This window comes from Carcharhinus amblyrhynchos, unplaced genomic scaffold, assembly GCF_965287045.1.
Source record: "Carcharhinus amblyrhynchos unplaced genomic scaffold, sCarAmb.v2.hapA scaffold_43, whole genome shotgun sequence".
Classification (NCBI taxonomy): Eukaryota; Metazoa; Chordata; class Chondrichthyes; order Carcharhiniformes; family Carcharhinidae; genus Carcharhinus; species Carcharhinus amblyrhynchos.
In genome coordinates, this window is record NW_027649784.1 from 1,068,821 (window position 1) to 1,093,172 (window position 24,352).

General features: G+C 47.2%; 2 protein-coding genes across 5 annotated transcripts; both read right to left on the reverse strand.

Moving 5' to 3' along the window:
• Window positions 1-228: 228 nt before the first annotated feature.
• On the reverse strand, window positions 229-4,417 carry LOC145337116 (transmembrane protein 272-like). The gene is made up of 4 exons (XM_080181879.1): window positions 4,345-4,417; window positions 2,484-2,534; window positions 1,737-1,940; window positions 229-607 (listed from the first exon to the last, which is right to left on the reverse strand). Exons 1-4 carry the CDS (start codon window positions 4,415-4,417, stop codon window positions 399-401), a joined length of 537 nt encoding a protein of 178 aa, XP_080038005.1. The 3' UTR covers window positions 229-398.
• Window positions 4,418-10,667: 6,250 nt separating this feature from the next.
• LOC145337108 (transmembrane protein 272-like) lies at window positions 10,668-22,616 on the reverse strand. Of its 4 annotated transcripts, XM_080181868.1 has the most exons (5): window positions 20,144-20,304; window positions 16,898-16,976; window positions 14,438-14,488; window positions 12,656-12,859; window positions 10,668-11,117 (listed from the first exon to the last, which is right to left on the reverse strand). In XM_080181868.1, exons 3-5 carry the CDS (start codon window positions 14,481-14,483, stop codon window positions 10,921-10,923), a joined length of 447 nt encoding a protein of 148 aa, XP_080037994.1. In that variant the 5' UTR covers window positions 14,484-14,488; window positions 16,898-16,976; window positions 20,144-20,304; the 3' UTR covers window positions 10,668-10,920. The 4 variants fall into 4 exon arrangements, with proteins under 4 accessions (XP_080037994.1, XP_080037992.1, XP_080037993.1 ...); XM_080181866.1 differs by lacking the exons at window positions 16,898-16,976; window positions 20,144-20,304 and adding an exon at window positions 22,514-22,616; XM_080181867.1 differs by lacking the exon at window positions 16,898-16,976.
• Window positions 22,617-24,352: the final 1,736 nt, after the last annotated feature.

The window sequence follows — 24,352 nt, forward strand, 5'->3', positions numbered from 1 at the left end:
CATTCTTGTTCTGGAACATAGGGTTGTAGAAAGAAGCCTAGTTCCTGTGGTGCTCCCAACATAGGAAGCACCCACCCCCACGTACCCTAATTGAAGTGTTGCAATTTCAATACAACTCCAGTTAGACACAAACATTTTGTCCCAACACTTGTATTTGAAATATCCAATGAATTTTTTTTTAAAAAAAGGAGTTACATACAACTGAACAGTTTGCTAGTGTTGAGTGAAAGTTGTGGAACAGACATCAAGTGCTTTTACTTTTTTAAAAAGTCCAAAATTTGCACTGCTAATTAGATCCAACCAATTATTCACCTGCAGAAGCCAGGCACATTTGGCAGAGTTGGTGCAAATTTCCTCATTGAAGGTAAAGTGATGGAGGGATTTCTCCATTCAAGTGCTCAGCCAGTTCTTTGCCCAATCCACAAGTTTCCACCCAAAGCACAGGCACAGAGGAGGCCACAAAACCCAAGAAACAATGCAATCCCAAGGAGAATGTAAGTGACAGTGGTGGCCCAGAAGGCAAAAAGGTACAAGGTTCTATCACAGTAATTTGGAGAAGCTTTATCAATATAATCTGGCTCGTAGATTTGGTAGATCCAAACATTTCCTAGAAGTGAAAAAATACATTGCGTTACCACCATCAGTCCCCAGGAAAGACAACTGCATGAGATCTCACCTGTTTTAACACTGCCTTTAATATAAAAAGGCAGTAACTGCACTTGTGGCATCACTAAACTAATAGTCTGGCTGGTTTTTAGAATTGTTCTGGGAGCTCCTCTGATCACTCCCTTACTGTAAGTATATTGAAGGATAGAATTATGCTTTCAGTAATTTATAGAATTGGAGTTGATGCCTGTTTTGGCACGCCTTCAGACTTAACTAAGTTCCAAATAAAAAATACACTCAGTTTTACAGGTGACAAGTTATTTGGGCATTTTTCTGGCCAATGTTCTTCTATTGCTTGTCTGAACAATCACTGGACTGGAACTTGTATAATTGGGATTCTCAGTAAGAGATCAGTACAAATCCTTGGTACATTTTAGATTCAAGCCATACAACCTGAAGGATTGTTTACTAATAGACAAACCTACAAGCCAAGTGGTTTTCCCCAAATGAGAAGGCTACAGGAATTAGCTTCCATTGAACATATTCAAGTCCAGTCACTTTGGACCTGGTCTGCCTTTTCCTTGTTCATTAGTTTGTGGGCAAGTCAAATGCTGGCAAAGGATAAATTGAAGAATGCCATATTTTAACTAGCTAGAAAAGGTCAGTTTACTCACCAAGTATGACATGGACCAACTGATAATAGATCAAATTGCACTACTGAAAAAAAAACAAACTTTATGAAGACTTGCTTGACCAACTCTTAGGTAGCAAGGCAATATACTAACCACTAAAGCCATTTAGTGACAGACTCAAATATGAGGGGCTAAAATGATGGTCTGTGGGACAAGCAACCCTAAATTTGCTATTTCATTCTTTAATCCTATTATTTTCAGATTTGCTATTATGGTTTCTTCTGTGACTGAACTTAGAGGTTTGTGGATGATGACAGTGAGGCAAGTCAAGCTTACCACTAGAAAAGTCAATAAGTTTTCACTAGAAAACCACCCAAAAGTCAATAAGTTAATGAAAATAGGCATTATATACTTTCTTCCCCCTCTTGTCCACTGAGGGACTGACTAGCAGAACCCCCAGGGTAACAGAAACTGACAAGTAAAGCATCCAAACGTTACCTGCTATAAACCAGATGAATGAGAACAGCGAGATCACACTTTTCCAAGTTTGGCCAATTTTATGGCAGACCACAATGTTGTTCTCATCACTTGGGGTACATGAAACCAGTGATAGCATTATGAAGAAGAGTGTGAAGCTTCCAGAAACAATTAGATAAATTGGAATCAAGTATTGTTTTGTGCAAGAATCCATATAGACAGTGCCTATTAAGGTGAGGGGAAGAAAAAAAACATTAGCAAAAGGAGACTCTTGGAATTAATTCAGATATCATGGACAATGACTAGACCACCCACATCAGTAAACTTCAAGAATGTTCCCCAATTCCATTGTTAAGAAACAATATTCAGGAATTTTCTGCATGTGTTAGCAGGAAATAAGGGAGAGAGTCCCAAATTTCTATTGCTCTTGAAATTAGTTCTTCCCAATTTCCCTAAAGTGGCTTAACTATTGCCTACTCAGTAGTTAGACCACCCCAGTTAATATTATTGGAATCTTTAACAAAAGATTTTAGCTGCTCAAAAATGAGATTTCCAAATCATTAACCCAACTTGTACTTCTAATAAAAAAAGTGTTGCTACTAGGATTGAAACAAGCCTGATACAGGAATCTTAACTACTTATGCAACATGACTATTTTAACAAAGTTACAAAAGCTACATACATCTTGATAATATTCCACTTTAAGCAACAAAAGCAACACAATCCAGATCGATGTCTTGGAGGCAATATCCTTAATTGGAATCTCACCAATTGTGATGGAGGCAATGGCCAAGAGAGATGTCATAATTTTCATGGATGCTGAAAAGAAAATTAAGGAGTTTAATGTGCTACATTTGATTTATTCTCCACATCAGTGCAGTAGGTGCAGTTCATCCAACCTGCCCTTTTAGGAGCATCTAAAAAAAACAGACCCATTCCACAGTCCTCCCACTCCCAAATCAGTTCCTGTTGCCACTCTTAGGCTAAATTTAGCCTACCTTAAGATAGAAGTGGAATTGAGGGGATTTGAAAAGACAAGCTCACTGGCATTTTTTGCCAATTTGATTGAAGATAATTTCACAGCCTGGCAGCAGATCCCCAAGAGAAAAGCTGTTCTCTATTGTCTATACTAACAGTATTATTTTTAATAATTAAATGAAGCACTGTGCCAAGAAAAAGCTTTAAGTACAGCACACACAATTGGGAGCCAAGTCATTTGGCTCCCATCCAGTACAGCAGTTGCAAAGCATACTTGAATACTGTAGCCAAACAGACCATCTAAAATGGTGTTTTGTAAAGCACTCTGGGACAATTGGGCAAGAAACGAAACTGACAGGCTGCAGTTTAAAGACAGACAAACAGGCTGCAACGCTGATGAGGCATTGGTGAGGCCGCAGCTGGAGTACCGTGTGCAGTTTTGGTTGCCGCACTTACGCAAGGATATTTCGGCCTTGGAGGGAGTGCAGAGGAGGTTTACTAGGCTGATACCGGAGTTGAGCTATGAGGAGAGGCTGAATAAACTAGGCTTGTACTCGTTAGAGTTTAGAAGAATGAAGGGAGATCTCATTGAGACATATAAGGTGATGAATGGGATGGATAGGATAGAGGTGGAGAGACTCTTCCCGCTCAGAAAGGACAGTAGGACGAGAGGGCACAGCCTCAAGATGGGGGGGGGGGGGGGGGGGGGGGTTAGAACGGAGTTGAGGAGGAACTTCTTCACTCAAAGGGTGGTGAATCTCTGGAATTCTCTGCCCGTTGAAGTGGTGGAGGCTGTCTCACTCAATATTTTTAAGACACGGGTTGATAGGTTTTTGATAGGCAAGGGGATTAAGGGTTATGGGGAGAGGGCGGGAAAGTGGAACTGAGCCACAACAGATCAGCCATGATCTTATTGAATGGTGGGGCAGGCTCAAAGGGCTAGATGGCCTACTCCTGCTCCTATTTCTTATGTTCTTATATGGGCCATCTCCAGGATGAAAGATGTTCTGGTCACACTGGGTTGAGCACCAGACACAAGGGCACTGTGAATCCTCATTTAGGAGGAAGGTATGTGACATATGTGCCTACAACACCTACAGGCATGGCCACTGGGGACACCAAGATCAGTGTGGTAGTAGCACCTGATTGGACTCTTATCGATCAGGGTGGTCAAGTCCTGATCGATGATTGGCAATGGCCAAAAAAAAGCGTGAAACTAAACAGGATATTAGGGTGCTGCACAACCAGGAATCTCTGACCCTATGAACGAGCTACAATGGTGAACATCGCCAGCAAGAGGAGAGCCACCACACATGAGAAGGAAGGAAGATTACAGCCAGAATGCAAGACCAGACCAAAAGGACCAAACTACACAGACCAGCACACAGATAAAGGCCAATATCTGTTGGGTACTCAGTCACAGTCAAGTCAAGGTCTTGTACAAGAATTCTAGTATTTTCTGTAAGATACTTATTGTTGGTCAGGTGAGGGATTATTGATTGTGTGGGTTTAAATAAATATTGTTTGTACTAATAAGATGTACACTCAGTTATTTGTCCACTGTATAAGGGTTAAAAACAGACTGATTTTGCAACAGTAAAAACAAAAAAAAAGTGTCAGTTCATTGGACTTCCAAGAGTGCTGAAAATACCTGAAGCCACTGGGGAAGTTGGCTGCTCTTCGATAGTCCGGAGTGGAGCATACAAGCTACTTTCGAGGTCCATGTCAACAGCCACTTCCGATTCACCTCACCTACAGTTAGGGAGGGGGTGCACCCACATTAAACAGGTAACAAATCAGTTTGGGCCCTGTTGTCCAGGTCCAGACAATACAGGGAACAATTTCCATCTCTTTACACAAGACACCCAAAAGAAAAATCCTGGTTTGCTTAACCACTGGCCCCAGACAGATTTGAATATCACTTTATTGAAGCCAGGTTGTGAATCTGACAAAACTAGTCTTGGTTGGTTTGCACATTTGTCAGTAATATTTCAGCATCTGAGCCAGCCTCCTGTTTCTTGCAGGAAACCACCTAAGGAATGGGCTTTAGGATTCATAGAATGACTACAGAGGCAGCCATTTGGCCCATCAAGCCTGCACTAACCCCTACACAGTGCCTGATTCCTGAACCCCATACATTTACCCTGCTAATCCCCCCAACACTAGAGGAGCAAGTTAGCATGGCCAATGCACCTAAACTGTGGGCATCAATACCCAAAACCCATGAATGAGCTAAAAATTCTGGATGTTTATGGCTGAAATCAACTCTCCATTCCCCACATCTTTATCATATTCCAGCTGAACAATCACAGCCTTCCAGGGTACAGAATTCACAGCCCCGAGTGAAAATAGCTCACCTCTCCTCAGAATGCCACCCATTCACTAGTTACGCAAAAGGTTTGGACACAAGCAGAGTGGATTACCAATGAGTTAATCGGGGGAAATCATCAATTTACCCCCGTTCCTTGGAATCGGATTTACTCCAAGTAGGAATTCTGTCTGATTAGAATCACTTCCCCCCCCCCCGCACAAAAAATATGAACTCGTATTTAAAAGTCCAAGCAAAATCATCTGACTTGGGAACAGTGCATTTCATATATTAACTGAGCGAAAAACAACTACAGTCTCCTGCTTGTAATCAGAAGACTTAAATTCTACAAGTGATTTCCTCAAAATTACATCAAATGCCAGTAGATTAACAGCAACATATTTCTCTCCCCGTTGGTCACCAGTTGGTGCCTAGAACAGTAAACCACACACACACACATTTATATATTTTTTTTAAAAAGCAGTTTTAAATCCGATTTGAGATGGCTCCCCTTCTAGAAGAGGATCGTCTCGGTTCTGTTGAATGTGAGACTCTTAGCCAACCCCCCCCCTCCCCCTCCCAAAAACTAAAGAGGGAGGGCGGGGGGAAACGGCAAATCTTACATTCAACTTTCATGCCCAGGAGCTATTTAAACTTAAGTCCCATAGGAGTTCTGAACTTTAACATCCAGAGGAGAAATCCCAAACTCCCAACATTCCCCTCAAAAATAAAAGTTGCTGGAACCAAGAATTCGCTGTCAGCCGTCCGGGCAATTAAACATCTCCAATTTATCGAGAGAGAGAAGCTAGCTGCTGAATCATACCATTGCAGAACACTTACACAGTTCAAGCAACAGATTATAACACTCAGGCGTTCCCCATTCTATTTATAATTCCCATCACACCTAAATTCTCGTCTTCAATCTTAATTAGCCGCCTGCAAAGAGCCAATCCAGACGTTTGCAAACAGAAACGTACGCTGAGAAGTTATTTGCACTGTGTTTGTGGGTTGGGGGGAGTCACTCAGGTTCTTTTCCAATGGTCCCACCGCCTGCTTCTGCCTAATTGACGCCTCCAGCGCCCATCGGGCACAGCAGGGCATGGGGTGCAGTTTGTTTATTTGGTTTGATCTTAAAAGAGTCTTCTTCTAACACACTTTATTGTGGAGGTGGCGGGGTGTGGTCAGTTATTCCATAGGCCATTAATGGTGACACTGGGCTGCCTCAGTCATTGAGTAAGTGGTCTCTCTCAGTAACTCTCAGCGTCAGGGACCAGGGTTCGATTCCTGCCTTGGGTGACTGTCTGCATGTTCTTCCCCCACCCTGCTGTGTCTTCGGGGGTTCCCTCCTGGTGTGCTGGTTTCCTCCCACACTCCAAAGATGTGCAGGTTAGATGGATTGGCCATGCTAAATTGCCCCTTAGTGTCCAAAGATGTGCAGGTTAGGTGGATTGGCCATGCTAAATTGCCCCTTACTGTCCAAAGATGTGCAGGTTAGATGGATTGGCCATGCTAAATTGCCTCTTGGTGTCCAAAGCTGTTCAGGTTAGGTGGATTGGCCATGCTAAATTGCCTCTTGGTGTCCAAAGCCCTCTTTTAGGGCACCTCTTTTTGACACCAACCAAAAAAAACAAACTCAAATTAACTTAGGGACAAATTAAAAAGGGCAGCTCCCCAAAAGGAGGGGGAACAGCCCCGAACAGAACAGAAGCACAAAGGAAACTTAAAATATCAAATCATAATGTGATTATTGGGTTCTATAATACACCCAGCCCCTGCGGTGCCCACTGGGTGTGGAAGGCGTCAACTGCGCCTGTGACACTCTTTCTCCAGGGACACCTAGCCACGGGCATAACTCCGGTAAAGGGGCAGACAAGGATGGACTACCCCGTCGATTGCCCGCTGCCTAGACCTGTTGATGGTGAGTTTCGCCAGGCCCAGGAGTAGGTTGATGAGGAGGTTGCCATTCCGACCCTCTCCGCAACAGCTATCCATATATCAGAGCGTGGGACTGAAGTGCAAACAAAACATCAATAAAAGGTTCTTCAGGAAAACAAAAAAGGGAGTGCAACTTAAGACATGAAACATAGACATGGTCCACAGACTCCACAAGGCAAAGTGCAGCTTAGGTGGATTGGCCATGCTAAATTGACCTTTAACATCCAAAGATGTGCAGGTTAGGGGGATTGGCTATGCTAAATTGCCCTTAGTGTCGGGGGCATTAGCAGGGTAAATATATGGGGTTATGGGGATAGGGCCTTAGTGGGGTTGTTGTTCGTGCGGGCTCAAGAGGGCCAAATGGCCTCTCTTGCTCTGTATTGGGATTCAAACGCCTCTACTTTCTCAGAACACTAAGAAAACTTGGCATGTCAGCTACAACTCTCACCAATTTTTACTAATGCATCATAGAAAGCATTCTTTCTGATTACATCATAGCTTGGTGTGGCTCCTGCTCTGCCCAAGACCACAAGAAACTAGTGAATGTAGCCCAATCCATCACGCAAACCAGCCTCCCATCCATTGACTCTGTCTACACTTCCCGCTGCCTCGGGGAAAAGCAGCCAGCATAATTAAGGACCCCACACACCCCGGACATTCTCTCTTCCACCTTCTTCCGTCGGGAAAAAGATACAAAAGTCTGAGGTCATGTACCGACCGACTCAAGAACAGCTTCTTCCCTGCTGCTGTCAGACTTTTGAATGGACCTACCTCGCATTAAGTTGATCTTTCTCTACACCCTAGCTATGACTGTAACACTACATTCTGCACCCTCTCCTTTCCTTCTCTATGAATGGTATGCTTTGTCTGTATAGCACACAAGAAACAATACTTTTCACTGTATCCCAATACGTGGGGCGGCATCATGTTACAGTTGTTAGCACTGCTGCCTCACAGTGCCAGGGACCTACACTCGATTCCTGGCTTGGGTCACTGTCTGTGTAGAGTCTGCACGTTCTCCCCTGTGACTGCGTGAATTTCCTCCGGGTGCTCCGGTTTCCTCCCACAGTTTGAGAGACGTGCTGGTTGGGGTGCGTTGGCCGTGCTAAATTCTTCCTCAGTGTTACCCAAACAGCTGCCAGAATGTGGCGACTAGGGGATTTTCACAGTAACTTCATTGCAGTGTTAATGTAAGCCTACTTATGACACTGATAAATAAACTTTAAAACTTATGTGACAATAAGAAATTAAATCATATTGGACTCCAAGTGCTGTCTCCTTTGTCTTTCTCTTTCTCTCTCTGTTGGCATTTTGAGGTTTTCCAGCACTTTCTTCTTTTAACCTCAGTTTAATGTCCTGTCTAATAGACATAATCCTATGACAGTGCAGCACTCCTTCAGCTCAGCACTGGGACAAAATTCTACAAACACCAACATGTTTCTCATCCCCATTCTCCTGCCTTTTCCCCATAGCCCCTGATCCCCTTATTAATCAAGAACCTATCTATCTCTGTCTTAAAGATACTCAATGACCTGGCCTCCGCAGCCTTCTGTGACAAAGTGTTCCACTCTCTGGCTGAAGAAATTCCTCCTCGTCTCTGTTATAAGGGATTGTCCCTCAAGCCTGAGGTTGTGCCCTCTAGTTCTAGTTTTCCCTCTCCATGTCCACTCTATCCAGGCCACAAAGTTTCAATAAGATCCCCCCCCTCATCCTTCTAAGCTCCAACGGGTACAATCCCAGAGTCCTCATCCATTCCTCATACGACAAGCTCTTCATTCCAGGGATCGTTCTTGTGAACCTCCTCTGGACCTTTTCCAGCATATCCTTCTTGAGATACGGGGCCCAAAACTGCTCAAAATACTCCAAATGGGGTCTGATCAGAGGCTTACACAGAGACTTAGACAATGTTACAAGCCGTATATCTTAAACTGCAATGAACATAACCCTAACTGGAAAATCATGGACCCCAGTATTTAAGATGTGTTTTCTCTGCCCCTTCACCTAAATAATTTTTTTTTATTATTCATTTGTGGGACATGGGTGTCTCTGGCTGGGCCAGCATTTATTGCCCATCCCTAGTTGCCCTCGGAGGGTAGTTGAGAATCAACCACATCGCTGTGGCTCTGGAGTCATACGTAGGCCAGACCGGGTAAGGACCGGATGGATTTTTCTGACAATGGGTTGTCAGTAGATTCTTAATTCCAGATACCTTTTTACATCGAGTTCAAATTTCACCATCTGCCGTGGCAGGGTTCGAACCAGGGGTCTCCCAGAACATTAGCTGAGTTTCTGGATTCATAGTCTAGTGATAATACCATTAGGCCATTGCCTCTCCAATCGTCACTGCGTTTGTCAAAGGCACGGAGGGCGAAATGTGGTTAGAAACAAGAATTGCACCGTAACTTGGACAGCACCTGACGGTAAAAGGCGAACACATCAAGTGTGATTCTTTTGTTATTCTTTGGAAGATGTTCAAAATCGCAACCCCTCATCACTGGATCAGATGCAATCTATGGGACAACCTTGTAACTTAAACTAAACCAGCAGTTTCATGGGAGCTTCAGTTAACATGTAATCTAGCTCAATAAACACGTAATCTAATTAAATTCTAAGTCCCCAAGGCATCAAAATTCCAGATGTTTGGCATTCATGCTGCATTAGTGGACTGATTGTTGCAACGTTGGCGTGTCTTACCTTGGTAATGTCGTGTTGCCTGAAATGCGAAGCCTGAGGTGACAGGACATTCTGGGAGTGCCACTGGATAGTGGCGGGGAGTTTAAGGTTGCTGCCAGACTCTGAACCCCTTCTCCACTGTTGGCGGTGGTTCGAAGCCTGGCTCGCCTCACCACAGTTAGGCCGGTGGGGGGTGTTGAACACTGAGCCCTGGTTATAGAGGTTGGAATCATAGAATCATAAAATCCCGACAGGGCAGAAGGAGGCCATTCAGTCCATCGATCTTGCACCTGCAACAATCCCACCCAGGCCCTATCCCCGTAACCTCACGTATTTAGCCTGCTAATCATCCTGACACTAAAGGGCAATTTAGCATGGCCAATCCACCTAACCTGCACATCTTTGGACACTAAGGGACAATTTAGCATGGCCAATCCACCTAACCTGCACATCTTTGGACGCTAAGGGGCAATTTAGCATGGCCAATCCACCTAACCTGCACATCTTTGGACGCTAAGGGGCAATTTAGCATGGCCAATCCACCTAACCTGCACATCTTTGGACACTAAGGGACAATTTAGCATGGCCAATCCACCTAACCTGCACATCTTTGGACACTAAGGGGCAATTTAGCATGGCCAATCCACCTAACCTGCACATCTCTGAACACTAAGGGGCAATTTAGCATGGCCAATCCACCTAACCTGCACACCTTTGGACACTAAGGGGCAAACCACATAATCTGCACACTTACCACAGCCTTTTATCTTTCCCCCCACACTCCAAAGATGTGCAGGTTAGGTGGATTGGCCATGCTAAATTGCCCCTTAGTGTCCAAAGATGCCTAGGTTAGGTGGATTGGCCATGGTAAATATGTGGGTAATGGGGTTAGGGCCTGGTTAAGATGCCCTGTCAGTGAGTCAGTACAGACCCGATGGGCCAAATGGCCTTGTTCTGCACTGTAGGGATTCTATGATCCTCTGTACAGAGGGGACTGGAGTCAGTTATGAAGGCACTGATGAGAAATATTACACAGTCATATTTAAAAGGCTTTTTTTTCCAAAAATGGTTTACTGGTTCCATAATTGCATACAGATACAGTGCAGTCTAATTCCATAAGTGTACGATGAAGTTGTGCAGATAAAACACCAAGGTACCTTTTACGCATTTCTTTTCTTAAAAAAAAATCTATCCAGAATATGCACCGTTAACCAGATGTAACCAAATTACTTCATCCACAAAAGTCAGACACATCTGGTAATGGGTTGGCACAAATTTCTCATATCAAGCGGAGAAGAGGGAGTTCTTCACTTAGCCATCTCTTCGTCCGATCCACAAGGTTCCACCCAAAACACATGCACAAAATCCCACAAGTAGCATCAGCGCAAGGATGATATAAATGGCAGTGGTGGTCCAGAAGGCAAAAAGGTACAAGGTTTCATTGCAGAAATCGGCAGATGCTTTGTCAGTGTAGTTTGGCTTATAGATGCTGTAGATCCAGACACTCCCTAGAAATGAAGAGAAAACCACATTTGATGTTTATACCCATAAAACGTTCGATTTCCTGCATCTTCCTTTGGGAGCCAACACACAGCACCCACCATCTACGGGAGCAGGTCAGAGGCTAGGAATTCTGCAGAGAGTAACTCATCTCATGGCCGGAATTCTCCCACCCACCACGGGGAATCAGAGCGTGCGAGAGGCGGACAGTGGTAAGGTCCACTGATCTTGAGCGGGTTTCGGGACGAACGAGGCCACAAAATCCCGCCCCTCGACTCCCCCAAAGCCTGTCGACCATCTACAAGGCACAGTTCAGGAGTGTGATGGGATGACAGCGTGCCTGGGTGAGTGCGGCTCCAACAACACTTAAGAAGTTCGACACCGTCCAGGACAAAGCAGCCCCGTTTGGTTGGCACCCCATCCACAAACATTCACTCTCTCCACCAGCGACGCAGCCCCGTGTACAATCTACAAGATGCACTGCTGCAACTCACCAAGGCTCCTTTCAAGCCCATAACCATTACCATCCAGAAGGACAAGGGACAGCAGACACATGGGGAACACCACCTCCTGGAGATTCCCCTCCGAGCCACTCACCATCCTGACTTGGAAATATATCGGCCGTTCCTTCACTGTCGCTGGGTCAAAATCCTGGAACTCCCTCCCTAACAGCGCTGTGGGTGTACCTACACCACAGAGCACGCTGCGGGTTCAAGAAGACGGTTCACTATCATCTTCTCAGAGGGGGAAATCTGTTTTAATTCATCCGTGGGTCATGGGCATCGCTGGCTGGCCAGTGTTTATTGCCCATCTCTCGTTGCCCAATGACAGCTGAGAGTCAACACATTTCCATGGTTCTGGAGTCACATGTTGGCCAGACCAGGTAAGGACAGCAGATTTCCTTCCTAAAGGACATTAGTGACCTAGATGGGTTTTTACGACAATGGTTTCACCGTCATCAGCAGATTCTTAATTCCAGATATGTTTTATTGAATTCAAATTCTACCGTCTGCCGTGGCAGGATTCGAACCCAGGTCCCCCAGAACATTAGCTGAGTTTCTGGATTACTAGGCCATCACCTCCCCCTGAAGTTTAAAGTTTATTTACAAGTGTCACAATACATCAACACTGCAATGAAATTGCTGTGAAAATCCCCAAGTCGCCACACTCTGGCGCCTGTGGGATAACAGTGAGGGAGAATGTAGCACGGCCAATGCACCCAAACCAGCACGTCTTTCGGACCGTGGGAGGAAACCGGAGCACCCGGAGGGAAACTCACGCAGACACAGGAGGGGAGAACGTGCAGACTCCTCTCAGACAGTGACCCGAGGCCAGGAATCGAACCCAGGTCCCTGGTGCTGTGAGGCAGCAGCGCCAACTACTGTGCCACCGTGCCGCCCTGTTCTGTCCCCTGTGTTGCCCGTGGCCAGTGGACATGGGGAAATGAAGGGGAATGCACAAGGTGTGACAAAATGAGAGGAGGACCTTGCCCTCAGGCAAGGTCTCTACCAACAAGTTTCATCAGACAGGGGAAAGAAAACGTTACCTGTGACAAACCAGATGACGGAGAACAGCGATTCCAGTCTTTCGCAAACCCGGCCAATTTTACGTCGATGGAAATGATCGCTTTCCTCATCTGGAGGGCACGGGACCAGTGATATCAGCAGGAAAAAGATTGCAGAGCTTCCAGCAACAATTAGATAAATTGGGATCAAATATTGCTTGGTGCAAGAGTTCAAATAGATAGTGCCTGTAAACAGGAGAGGAGGAAACAGGGAGAAATGTTAGCAAAAGAAACTTGTGCAAGCTAGGCATGTATATTTCACACATACTGGAATCATTTCAGCAGTGGTAGGGATCAGGGGTCAGCTTGCCAGTAATCTCCCTTCCAAATCGTGTCTGCGCCCCCATATTGTTAGATTTCCCTACCCTAACCAAAAGCTGAAAACCCCAGTGATGCAAGCTTACATAATCCCAGTATGCACACTTGGGACAGTGGGGTGGCAAGGCGCAGTGGTCAGCATTGTTGCCTCACAGTGCCAGGGACCCCGGGTTCAATTCCTGCTTCGGGTGACTGTCTATGCGGAGTTTGCACATTCTCCCCCTTGTCTGTGTGGGTTTCCTCCAGGTGCCCCAGTTTCTTCACGCAGTCTGAAAGATGTGCAGGTTAGGTTGGATTGGCCATGCTAAATTGCCCCTTAGTGTCCAAAGATGTGCGGGTTAGGTTGGATTGGCCGTGCTAAATTGCCTCTTAGTGTCCAAAGATGTGCAGGTTAGGTGAATTGGCCATGCTAAATTGCCTCTTAGTGTCCAAAGATGTGCAGGTTAGGTGGATTGGCCATGCTAAATTGTCCCCTTAGTGTCCAAAGATGTGTAGGTTAGGTGGATTGGCTATGCTAAATTGTCCCTTAGTGTCCAAAGATGTGTAGGTTAGGTCAATTGGCCATGCTAAATTGTCCCTTAGTGTCCAAAGATGTGCAGGTTAGGTGGATTGGCCATGCTAAATTGCCCCTTAGTGTCCAAAGATGTGCAGGTTAGGTGGATTGGCCATGCTAAATTGCCCCTTAGTGTCCAAAGATGTGTAGGTTAGGTGGATTGGCTATGCTAAATTGTCCCTTAGTGTCCAAAGATGTGTAGGTTAGGTCAATTGGCCATGCTAAATTGCCCCTTAGTGTCCAAAGATGTGTAGGTTAGGTGGATTGGCCATGCTAAATTGCCCCTTAGTGTCCAAAGATGTGTAGGTTAGGTGGATTGGCCATGCTAAATTGCCCCTTAGTGTCAGGGGGACTCGCAGGGTAAATGTACGGGGATGGGGCCCGGGCGGGATTATTGTGGATGCAGGCTCGATGGCCTCCTCCTGCGCTGTGTGGATTCTCAATGAAGAGGGGGGGGGGAAAAGAGTTCCAAGTTTCTGCCAATAGTTGAGAAACAATTTTCTTGAGCGGCCCGTCTTTAACTGGGGTCGCCCCTCCCGCTCCTCAATTCTCTCGGGTAAGTGGCTTGACGGATTCCTTCAACTGGGTTTAAGTTGTTTCAGACGACTCATTAACTATACAGAATGAGGAAGTTACTGGAGCCTTCTCCCGCTTGAGGAAGGGAAACAGTTGGATCAGTGAAGCGACCAAGCTTTAGACAAAATATTGCGGCCCGCGTAGAAAAGCTCAACACGGAATGTTTAGTCACACTGCAGAGAATTAAAAAGCCACAGCCAGATCATGCTCCATGTCCCCAGCCAACATTGGGAGGCATCAGCATTTGGCCAAAGCAAGCAGCCAATCTCAGTGGGCAGCTGGAGACACCCAAATAGCCTTTTCGAAGGAAATCTCACCAATAGCAATGCAGGCAATTCCCAAGATAAACGAGATAATTTTCATGCACACTGAAAAGGAATTTAAAGATAAATTTAATGTGCGACGTTCGAACGTATTCTGTTCCAGAACAGTACAGTTCAGCAGGCTTTCCGTAGAATCTAGGCCCCGTTTTACCATTTTGGTTCCAAGCGCTGGACGGAGTTGAAACGGGGAGTGTTTCAGATCTGGCTTTTTAGACCCGTTCTCAGGTGCACCCCCCCCCACCACACACACACACACACACACACACACACACACACACACACACACACAGAGGCAGAGTGGCAGCAAACCCCCTCCCCCAAGCCCCCCACTGATTACAGGCAGAGTGGAAGCAGAACCCCCCCCCCCCCCCCCCCGCCAAGCCCACCACTGATCACAGGCAGAGAAAGAACATAAGAAATAGGAGCAGGAGTCGGCCATCTAGCCCTTTGAGCCTGCCCCGCCATTCAATAAGATCATGGCTGATCTGAAGTGCATCAGTTCCACTTTCCCGCCCTCTCCCCATAACCCTTAATCCCCTCTCTTATCAAAAACCTATCTACCCGTGACTTAAATATATTTACCGAGGTAGCCTCCACCACTTCAACGGGCAGAGAATTCCATAGATTCACCACCCTTTGAGTGAAGAAGTTCCTCCGCAACTCTGATCTAAACTGCCCCCCTCTTATCTTGAGGCTGTGCCCTCTAGTCCTGTTATCCTTTCTAAGCGGGAAGAATCTCTCTACCTCTACCCTATCCATCCCCTTCATTATCTTATACGTCTCTATAAGATCCCCCCATATCCTTCTAAACTCCAATGAGTACAGACCCAGTCTATTCAGCCTCTCCTCATAGTTCAACCCCGATATCTCCAGTATCAGCCTAGTGAACCTCCTCTGCATTCCCTCCAAGGCCAAAATATCCTTGCGTAAGTGCGGCGACCAAAACTGCACACAGTACTCCAGCTGCGGCCTCACCAGTGCCCTGTACAGTTGCAGCAAGACCTCCCTGCTTTTATATTCTATCCCCCTCACTATAAAGGCCAGCATCCCATTCACCTTCTTGATCACCTGCTGCACTTGCAGACTGGGTTTTTGCGACTCATGCACAAGGACCCCCAGGTCCCTCTGCACCGTAGCATGCTGCAGCTTTTCGCCCTTTAAATAGTAATCCCTCCTACTATTATTTCTGCCAAAGTGGATAACCTCACACTTGCTAACATTATATTACATCTGCCAGGCCCTCGCCCACTCGCTCAGCCTATCCAGATCCCTCTGCAGACTTTCCACACCCTCCGCGCAATTTGCTTTTCCACTCATCTTGGTGTCATCAGCAAATTTCGTCACCCTACACTCGGCCCCCTCCTCCAGATCATCTATATAAATGGTAAATAGCTGAGGCCCCAGCACCGATCCCTGCGGCACACCACTAGTCACCAACCGCCAATCAGAATAGCACCCATTGATACCAACTCTCTGCCTCCTATTAGACAACCAATCCTCTATCCACGCTAACACCTTACCCCCAACTCCATGCCCCCTAACTTTCTGAAGCAACCTTTTGTGAGGCACCTTATCAAACGCCTTTTGAAAATCTAGAAACACCACATCCACCGGTTCCCCTCTGTCTACCGCACTAATCACATCCTCATAGAAATCCAATAAATTCGTCAGACACGACTTCCCCTTAACGAATCCGTGCTGTGTCTGCTCTATCAAACCATTCCGTTCTAGGTGCCTCGCTATTTCTTCTTTGATGACGAATTCAAGCATTTTTCCAACTACAGACGTTAAGCTAACCGGCCTATAATTCCCTGCCTTTTGTCTGCTACCTTTTTTAAACAGCGGTGCAACATTAGCCGTTTTCCAATCTTCCGGAAGTTCCCCGGAATCCAGCGAATTTTGGTAAATAATCACAAAGGCATCCACTATCACCTCCGCCATTTCCTTCAGAACCCTGGGATGCATTCCATCCGGTCCTGGGGACTTGTCCACCATCAGTCCCGCTAGTCGATCGAGCACTACCTCTCTAGTGACAGTAATCGCATTCAGGCCCTCATCTCCTACCATCCTTCTATCTTTAATATCCGGCAAACTATTCGCATCCTCTTCCGCGAAGACCGAGGCAAAAAACTCATTTAAGGCCATTTCCTCGTCTCCCACCACTAAATCTCCCCTCTAAGGGTCCAACGTTCACTCTAGCCAGCCTCCTCTTCTTTGTATACTGGTTAAAAACTCTTACTGTCCTTTTTTTATATTTAGAGTAGAAGCAGACTCCCCCCACTGATCACAGGCAGAGTAGAAGCAGACCACCCCCCACCCCCCAAAGCCCACCACTGATCACAGGCAGAGTGGCAGCAAACTCCCACCGCCCCCACCCCTGTCATTGCCCTCCCAGCAATTTCAAGCAGAGAGCTGTCGGACCTGCCTGTCCCCCATCCCCTCCCCTTCACTAACCTCAAGCAGAAAGCCTTCGGACGCCTGGCACTCACCTCCTTACTGAACCCTTACTAACTGGAACACCCAATTCGGACTTCTGTGGAGCATGTCCATTCCGGATGGGTGGTAAAAGGGAGAAGTTTCAATGCACGCGGATACATTTAAATGGCCGTCGTGCCCATTTCGGGTGCAGTCCCGAACGTGGCCAAATTTTGGGTCTTGGTAAGGGGGGGATCAGGCACGGAGGCGGACGTGGATCGTGCTACTCACCCCACACCCGATTTTATCAAGTCTTTGCGCCTGAATAGGTGCATCGTGACAGTAAAATCAGGCCAGTAGAAACCCTTCAGTACAGAAGGAGGCTATTCGACCCATCAAGCCTGTACTGACCACAATCCCACCCAGGCCCTATCTCCTTAACCCCACACATTTACCCTGCTCATCCCCCCTAGTGCTGGGGAGAATTTAGCGCGGCCATTCCATCCAACCAGCACGTCTTTCGGACTGTGGGAGGAAACCGGAGCACCCGGAGGAAACCCAGGCCGATCCAGAAGAGAATGTGCAAACTCCACACAGACAGTGAGCTGAGGCTGGGATTGAACACGGGTCCCTGGCGCCGTGACTCGTACCATTTGCCAGTCTTTGAAAATGCCCAAAATGGAAGGGATTGAAGTTACACAGGAACAGACAAATCAGGAGCAGGAGTAGGCCCAGCGCTGTTGCATTGCAGCACCAGGGACCCCGGTTCGATTCCCGGCTCGGGTCACTGTCTGTGCGGAGTCTGCACCTTCTCCCCGTGTCAGCGTGGGTTTCCTCCGGGTGCTCCGGTTTCCTCCTACTGTCCAAAGATGTGCGGGTTAGGGTGGATTGGCCGTGCTAGGTTGTCCCTTGTTGGGGGATTAGCTCAGATAAATACAAGGAGTTAGAGGGATAGGTCCTGGGTGGGTTTGTGATCAGTGCAGAAGGAGGCCATTTGGCCCATCGAGTCTGCACCGACAACAGTCCCACCCAGGCCCTATCCCTATAGGGGAGGGGCATGGGGGGTTAGCACTGCTGCATCGCAACGCCAGGGACCTGGGTTCAATTTCAGCCTGGGGTCACTGACTGTGTGGAGTCTGCACCTTCTCCCCGTGTCTGCATAGGTTTCGTCCAGGTGCTCCGGTTTCCTCCCACAGTCCAAAGATGTGCAGGTTAGGTGGATTGGCCATGTTAAATTGGCCCTTAGTGTCAGGGGGACTAGCTAGGGTAAATGTGTGGGGCTATGGGGACAGGGCCTGGTTGGGATTGTGGTGGGTAATGACTCTATGGGCCGAATGGCCTCCTTCTAGACTGTAAGATTCTATGTACCCGAACAGAGTGTGGCAAGGAGAGGGTTTTCACAGTAACCTCATGGTAGTACTAATGTAAGCCAGCTTGTGACACTAATAAATAAGCTTTAAAACTTAAAGATATTGATCAAATTGTCCCTTACTCTTCAAAACTCAAGTGGATACAAACTGTTATGATGGTCAGGAGGCCTGGGGGGTGGGGGGGGAGGAGGTCACCAATAAAAGTTTTATTTAGTAGTGATGCCAGTAGGCTGACATTAATGATGCAATGTATTTACAGTGAAAATCCCCCCTAGATCTCCCCATGGGCTTTGTGGGGTATGAGCTGCCTTATTGAGCAAACGGAGGCTGGCTCAGTAGGAGGTGGGCAGCAGCGGGTGGTGGGGGTGGATTTTAAAAACCTGATACTCTACCCAGACACCTAACCTGCACATCTTTGGACACTAAGAGCAATTTAGCATGGTCAATCCACTAACCCACATATCTTGGACCACTAAGGGGTAATTTAGCATGGCCAATCCACCTAACCTGCACATCCTTGGATATTAAGGGGCAATTTAGCATGGCCAGTCCACCTAACCTGCACATCTTTGGACACTAAGGGACAATTTAGCATGGCCAATCCACCTAACCTACAGATCTTTGGACACTAAGGGGCAATTTAGCATGGCCAATCCACCTAACCTGCACATCCTTGGACATTAAGGGACAATTTGGCATGGCCAGTCCACCTAACCTACACATCTTTGGACACTAAGGGACAATTTAGCATGGCCAATCCACCTAACCTACAGATCTTTGGACACTAAGGGGCAATTTAGCATGGCCAATCCACCTAACCTGCACATCTTTGGACGCTAAGGGACAATTTAGCATGGCCAATCCACCTAACCTGCACATCTTTGGACACTAAGGGACAATTTAGCATGGCCAATCCACCTAGCCTACACATCTTTGGACACTAAGGGGCAATTTAGCACGGCCAATCCCCCTAACCTACATAGAATGATAGAATCCCTGCAGTGCAGAAGGAGGCCACCCGGCGTGTCGAGTCTGCACGGACCACAATCCCACCCATGCCCTCTTCCCGTAGCCCCAATATTTACCCCGGTAATTTCCCTGACACCGGGCTCAAGTTAGCGTGACCGATCTGTCTAACCCACACATCTCTGGAGAGTAGGGGGGCAAACCGGAGGAAACCCACATGTACGCGAGGGCGCACGTGCAGACTCCGCACCGACAGTGAACCCAAGCTGGGAATTGAACCCAGGTCCCTGGCGCTGCGAGGCAGCTGTGCTAACTACTGTGCCGCCCGATTTTTAAACGTAAATGCATTTCACCTTCACCCGTCTGCTCCCACTGCCGCCCCCCACCCCCCCCAACCTCACAACCGACCCATCACTCACCCTATCCCTCAACTGTTTATGTAGCTGCCCTCACGAGTGGCGCCAGCTTTATGACGAGTTTATAAATACTGACACAGTCCTTCTCAGTATTTATAGGCATAAAAGGCAGGATTGCGTCCAAGAGGCATATTCAAAGCCCGCTAAATAAATAGTTTGAACTCAGACCAGCCAATCTCAACTGCAAAAGCAGAGAAAAAGCAGGCTATAGTTGCACTATCAAATAGATATTTGGTATTTATTCTCTCTTTTAGGCTTCACTTCAAGACTTGTCCCACACTTGATCTCTGACTTGTCTGATTGCCAATGTGGAGAGGGGTGGGGTTGTGATAGATGTGGCCAAAGACTTGTTTGACAAGCGAGTTAAATTGCACAGTGGTTCTGGCTCATCCAGTCACTGGTCACGCTGCAGTAAGCCGTAATTTTCAGGCAAACTTGGTGGGGAGGGGTTGGAGGTGAAGTGGGGTGGAAGGGGACGGTGGGCGGGGTGGGGGGAGAGAGAGAGAGCAGGAAGCGAGAGCGTTTTAACTGACCTCGGATAACTGTTTCCCTCTCCATGGGAGTCAAACGCGACAGCTTGGCCCGAGGGGGGAAAGAAATAACTTGGCCAGACGGGGCCCTGATGAGCCGGACGCCCTGTCAGCAGAGCTGTGAGTAGGAGAGGGCCTGTCCAGGACCCCCAAGCTCCCCGCCCCACCCCCCCCCTCACTCCCGCCCCCTCGCCCTCGGGAGGGTAGGAACAGTGGGGGAGGGACTCCCTTGCACCCTCCACAGGGGCCGTTCATTCCACTTGAGTGTAGAGACGTGTCATCGCTTCACATTTGGCAGTGAAATCATGCAGCCGCACCGGTTATTTTTAGTGAGGCGTTTGGGAGAGCTGCCACACCAAAGCTGAGCACGGGCCAAGGACAAGATAGCTGGGAATACGAAGCTCCGAGGGTGCCGCTGTTCGCTGAGGGGTCAGTTTACAAGGGGGCACAGGTAAGGGGTGGGGGGTTTAGGGAGTATTTGAGGTAAAACTTTTTTTACCCAGAGTGTGGCAAGGGTCTGGAGTGGGAGGCCTCCACTGGGAGGGCAGTGGAGGCCTCACATCCTTTAAAAGGTACCTGGATGAGGACTTGGCGCTCCATAACATTCAGGGCTACGGGCCAAGTGCTGGCAAGTGGGATGAGGTGGGTAGGTCAGGGCCTTTCATGCATCGGTGCGGACTCGATGGGCTGAAGGGTCTTTTAGTATTCTGTAATTCTATGCCAGGCCGGTGTTCTCAATACCCTCCTGTACAGTCGCAGGACCAAGAACTCCAAGGTGTGCCATGATGTTAGACTAGACCCTAAGTTTTACATTTTATTTTGGCATTAAGGTGAGCATCAGGTGTTTATTTTAATTTATTAGTGTTTATTTTGTTTATTAGCAGGATAAATATCGGGGTTACGGAATTACTGTAACCTGAGTGGGATTGTGGTCCGTGCAGACTCGACACGCCGAGTGGCCTCCTTCTGCACTGCAGGGATTCTATCATTCTATGCAGGTTCGGTGGACTGGCCATGGTAAATTGCCCCTTAGTGTCCAAAGATGTGTAGGTTAGGTGGATTGGCCATGCTAAATTGCCCCTTAGTGTCCAAAGATGTGCAGGTTAGGTGGATTGACCATGCTAAATTGCCCCTTAGTGTCCAAAGATGTGTAGGTTAGGTGGATTGGCCATGCTAAATTGCCCCTTAGTGTCCAAAGATGTGCAGGTTAGGTGGATTGGCCATGCTAAATTGCCCCTTAGTTCCAAAGATGTGTAGGTTAGGTGGATTGGCCATACTAAGTTGCCCCTTAGTGTCCAAAGATGTGTAGGTTAGGTGGATTGGCCATGCTAAATTGCACCTTAGTGTCCAAAGATGTGCAGGTTAGGTGGATTGGCCATGCTAAATTGCCCCTTAGTGTCCAAAGATGTGTAGGTTAGGTGGATTGGCCATGCTAAATTGCCCCTTAGTTCCAAAGATGTGTAGGTTAGGTGGATTGGCCATGGGAAATTGCACCTTAGTGTCCAAAGATGTGCGGGTTAGGTGGATTGGCCATGTTAAATTGCCCCTTAGTGTCCAAATTAGGCTCACATTAACACTGCAATGAAGTTACTATGAAAATCCCCACATAGTCGCCACACTCCAATGTCTATTTGGGTAACACTGAGGGAGAATTTAGCATGGCCAATACATCCTAACCAGCACGTCTTTCAGACTGTGGGAGGAAACCAGACCACCCGGAGGAAACCCACGCAGACACGGGGAAAAATGAGCAGACACCGCACAGACAGTGACCCAAGCCAAGAATCAAGGGGAAGTGATGGCCTGACTATTAATCCAGACTATTAATCTATAGACTATTAATCCAGAAACTCAGCTAATGTTCTGGGGGACCCGGGTTCGAATCCCGCCACGGCAGATGGTGGAATTTGAATTCAACAAAAAAAAATCCAGAATTAAGAATCTACTGATGACCCATTGTTGGGAAAACCCATCCGGTTCCCTTTAGGGAAGGAAATCTGCCATCCTTACCCCGGTCTGGCCTACATGTGACTCCAGAGCCACAGCCAATGTTGTTGACTCTCAACTGCCCTCCAAGGGGCAACTAGGGATGGGCAATAAATCCCACGAATGAATAAAAAATTAATCAAATCGGGTCCCTGGTGCTGTGAGGCAGCAGTGCTAACCATCATCACAGTTTTTAAGAGCATTTCTGGTTCATAGTTAAAGGAGTTTTTTAAAAAAAACGCTGAAATAGCAGCACGCATGAAATTGAGAGTCTGTCATTTGGCCCACATCCAATACAGCTGTTGCTTTTTACTGTGGGGATATTTGTCTGTTGAATATATTGTCTCAAAATAAGTCCAGTGGACCACATGAATGCTTAAATAGTACCTGATGCAGCTGAGGAAGATGATGGTTCTTGAAAAGTTCGGATGAGCGGAGTGTACAAGTTACTCTCGATGTCCATGTCCCCAGTCACTTTCTGTCCACTGCGCCTACGACTAGTGAGGGGTGTACACATATGAAACAGGAAATAATCACTCATCCAACAAACTCACTCACAGTTCAGACCTTTTTGGTCGTTTTTGCTTGGGCCAGTGTGCACCAGGCATCGAGCAGCAGGTTACCTGCACTATTATGGTGGCACAGAGGTTGGCACTGCTGCCTCACAGCGCCAGGGAACCCGGGTTTGATTTCCAGCTTCTGTGCAGAGTCTGCACATTCTTCCCGTGTCTGTGCGGGTTTCCTCCGGACGCTCCGGTTTCCTCCCACACTCCAAAGGTGTGCGGGTTAGATGGATTGGTCGTGCTAAATTGCCCCTTAGTGTCAGGGGGATTAGCAGGGTTAATATTGGGGGTTGCGGGAATGGGGCCTGGATGGGATTGTGGTCGGTGCAGGCTCGATGGGCTGAATGGGCTCCTTTTGCACTGTAGGGATGCTACAATTTTAGGAGGCTGGAGATACTCAGGAAGTCTGGCAGCCTCTGTAAGGAGAGAGAGCAGAGTTGACACTTTGCGTCCTCTTGGATGTGGGTCAGAACTTCCTCAGACCAGATAAATGTTATCTGCATGTTTAACATTGCCGGCAGCAGTTGATGCTCTGGTGGTTTACCCACTTTGCAGCAGTAATCTCTCAGCATCTGATATCCTGCATGCACAGCCATACATCCAACCAGAGGAGCTTGCTGTTTCTAGCAGGAAGCCACAAAGATTTAGACGTTGACAAAGGCGCCGCTTTTGCTGACGGCACACAAAGGACAAGTTGCAAGAAGGATACAAACAAACACTTTGTAAAGAGATACTGAGGGGGGCCGTGAAGGGGCAAAAAGTTGGCACATTAAGTAGAAATGTGGGAATGTGTCGAACTGCTCGTTTTGGAAGGTGGGGGGGAAACAAAAGAATTATTATTTGAATGGAGAATTCGGAAAGCTGCAACACAAAGGCACTTAGCTGTGCGAGACACAGAGGGTGGAACTTACCCATCCCTCCCCCCCAGCGAGTGGGACACAGACCACACAAAGTCCCCGTTGACCTGGATTGGGACTTTCTGGCCGCCAGTGCGGTGAAAATCCTACCCGGAAAGTTAGCACATAAGTACAGTAGGTAATCAAGAAGGCCATTCATTTCAAAGGGGGGTTGGGGTGTAGGAGTTGGGAGGTCTTCCTGCAACTGTACGAGGCATTGGTGAGTCAGGTCAGAACATTGAATCATCGGTCAGAACACTGAATACAGGAGTTGGGACGTCTTGTTGAAGTTGTACAAGACTTTGGCAAGGCCACACTTGGAATGCTGTGTACAGTTCTGGTCATCCTATTATAGAAAGGATATTATTAAACTAGAAAGAGTGAAGAAAAGATTTACTAGGATGCTACCGGGACTTGATGGATTGAGTTATAAGAAGAGGCTGGATAGACTGGGACTTTTTTCCCTGGAGCGTAGGAGGCTGAGGGGTGATCTTATAGAGGTCTATAAGATAATGAGCGGCACTGATCAGCGAGATAGTCAATATCTTTTCCCAAAGGTAGGGGAGCCTAAAACTAGAGGGTATAGGTTTAAGGTGAGAGGGGAGAGATACAAAAGTGTTCAGAGAGGCAATTTTTTCACACAGAGGGTGGTGAGTGTCTGGAACGAGCTGCCAGAGGTAGTAGTAGAGGTGGGTACAATTTTGTCTTTTAAAAAGCATATAGATAGTTACATGGGTACGATGGGTGTAGAGGGATAAGGGCCAAAT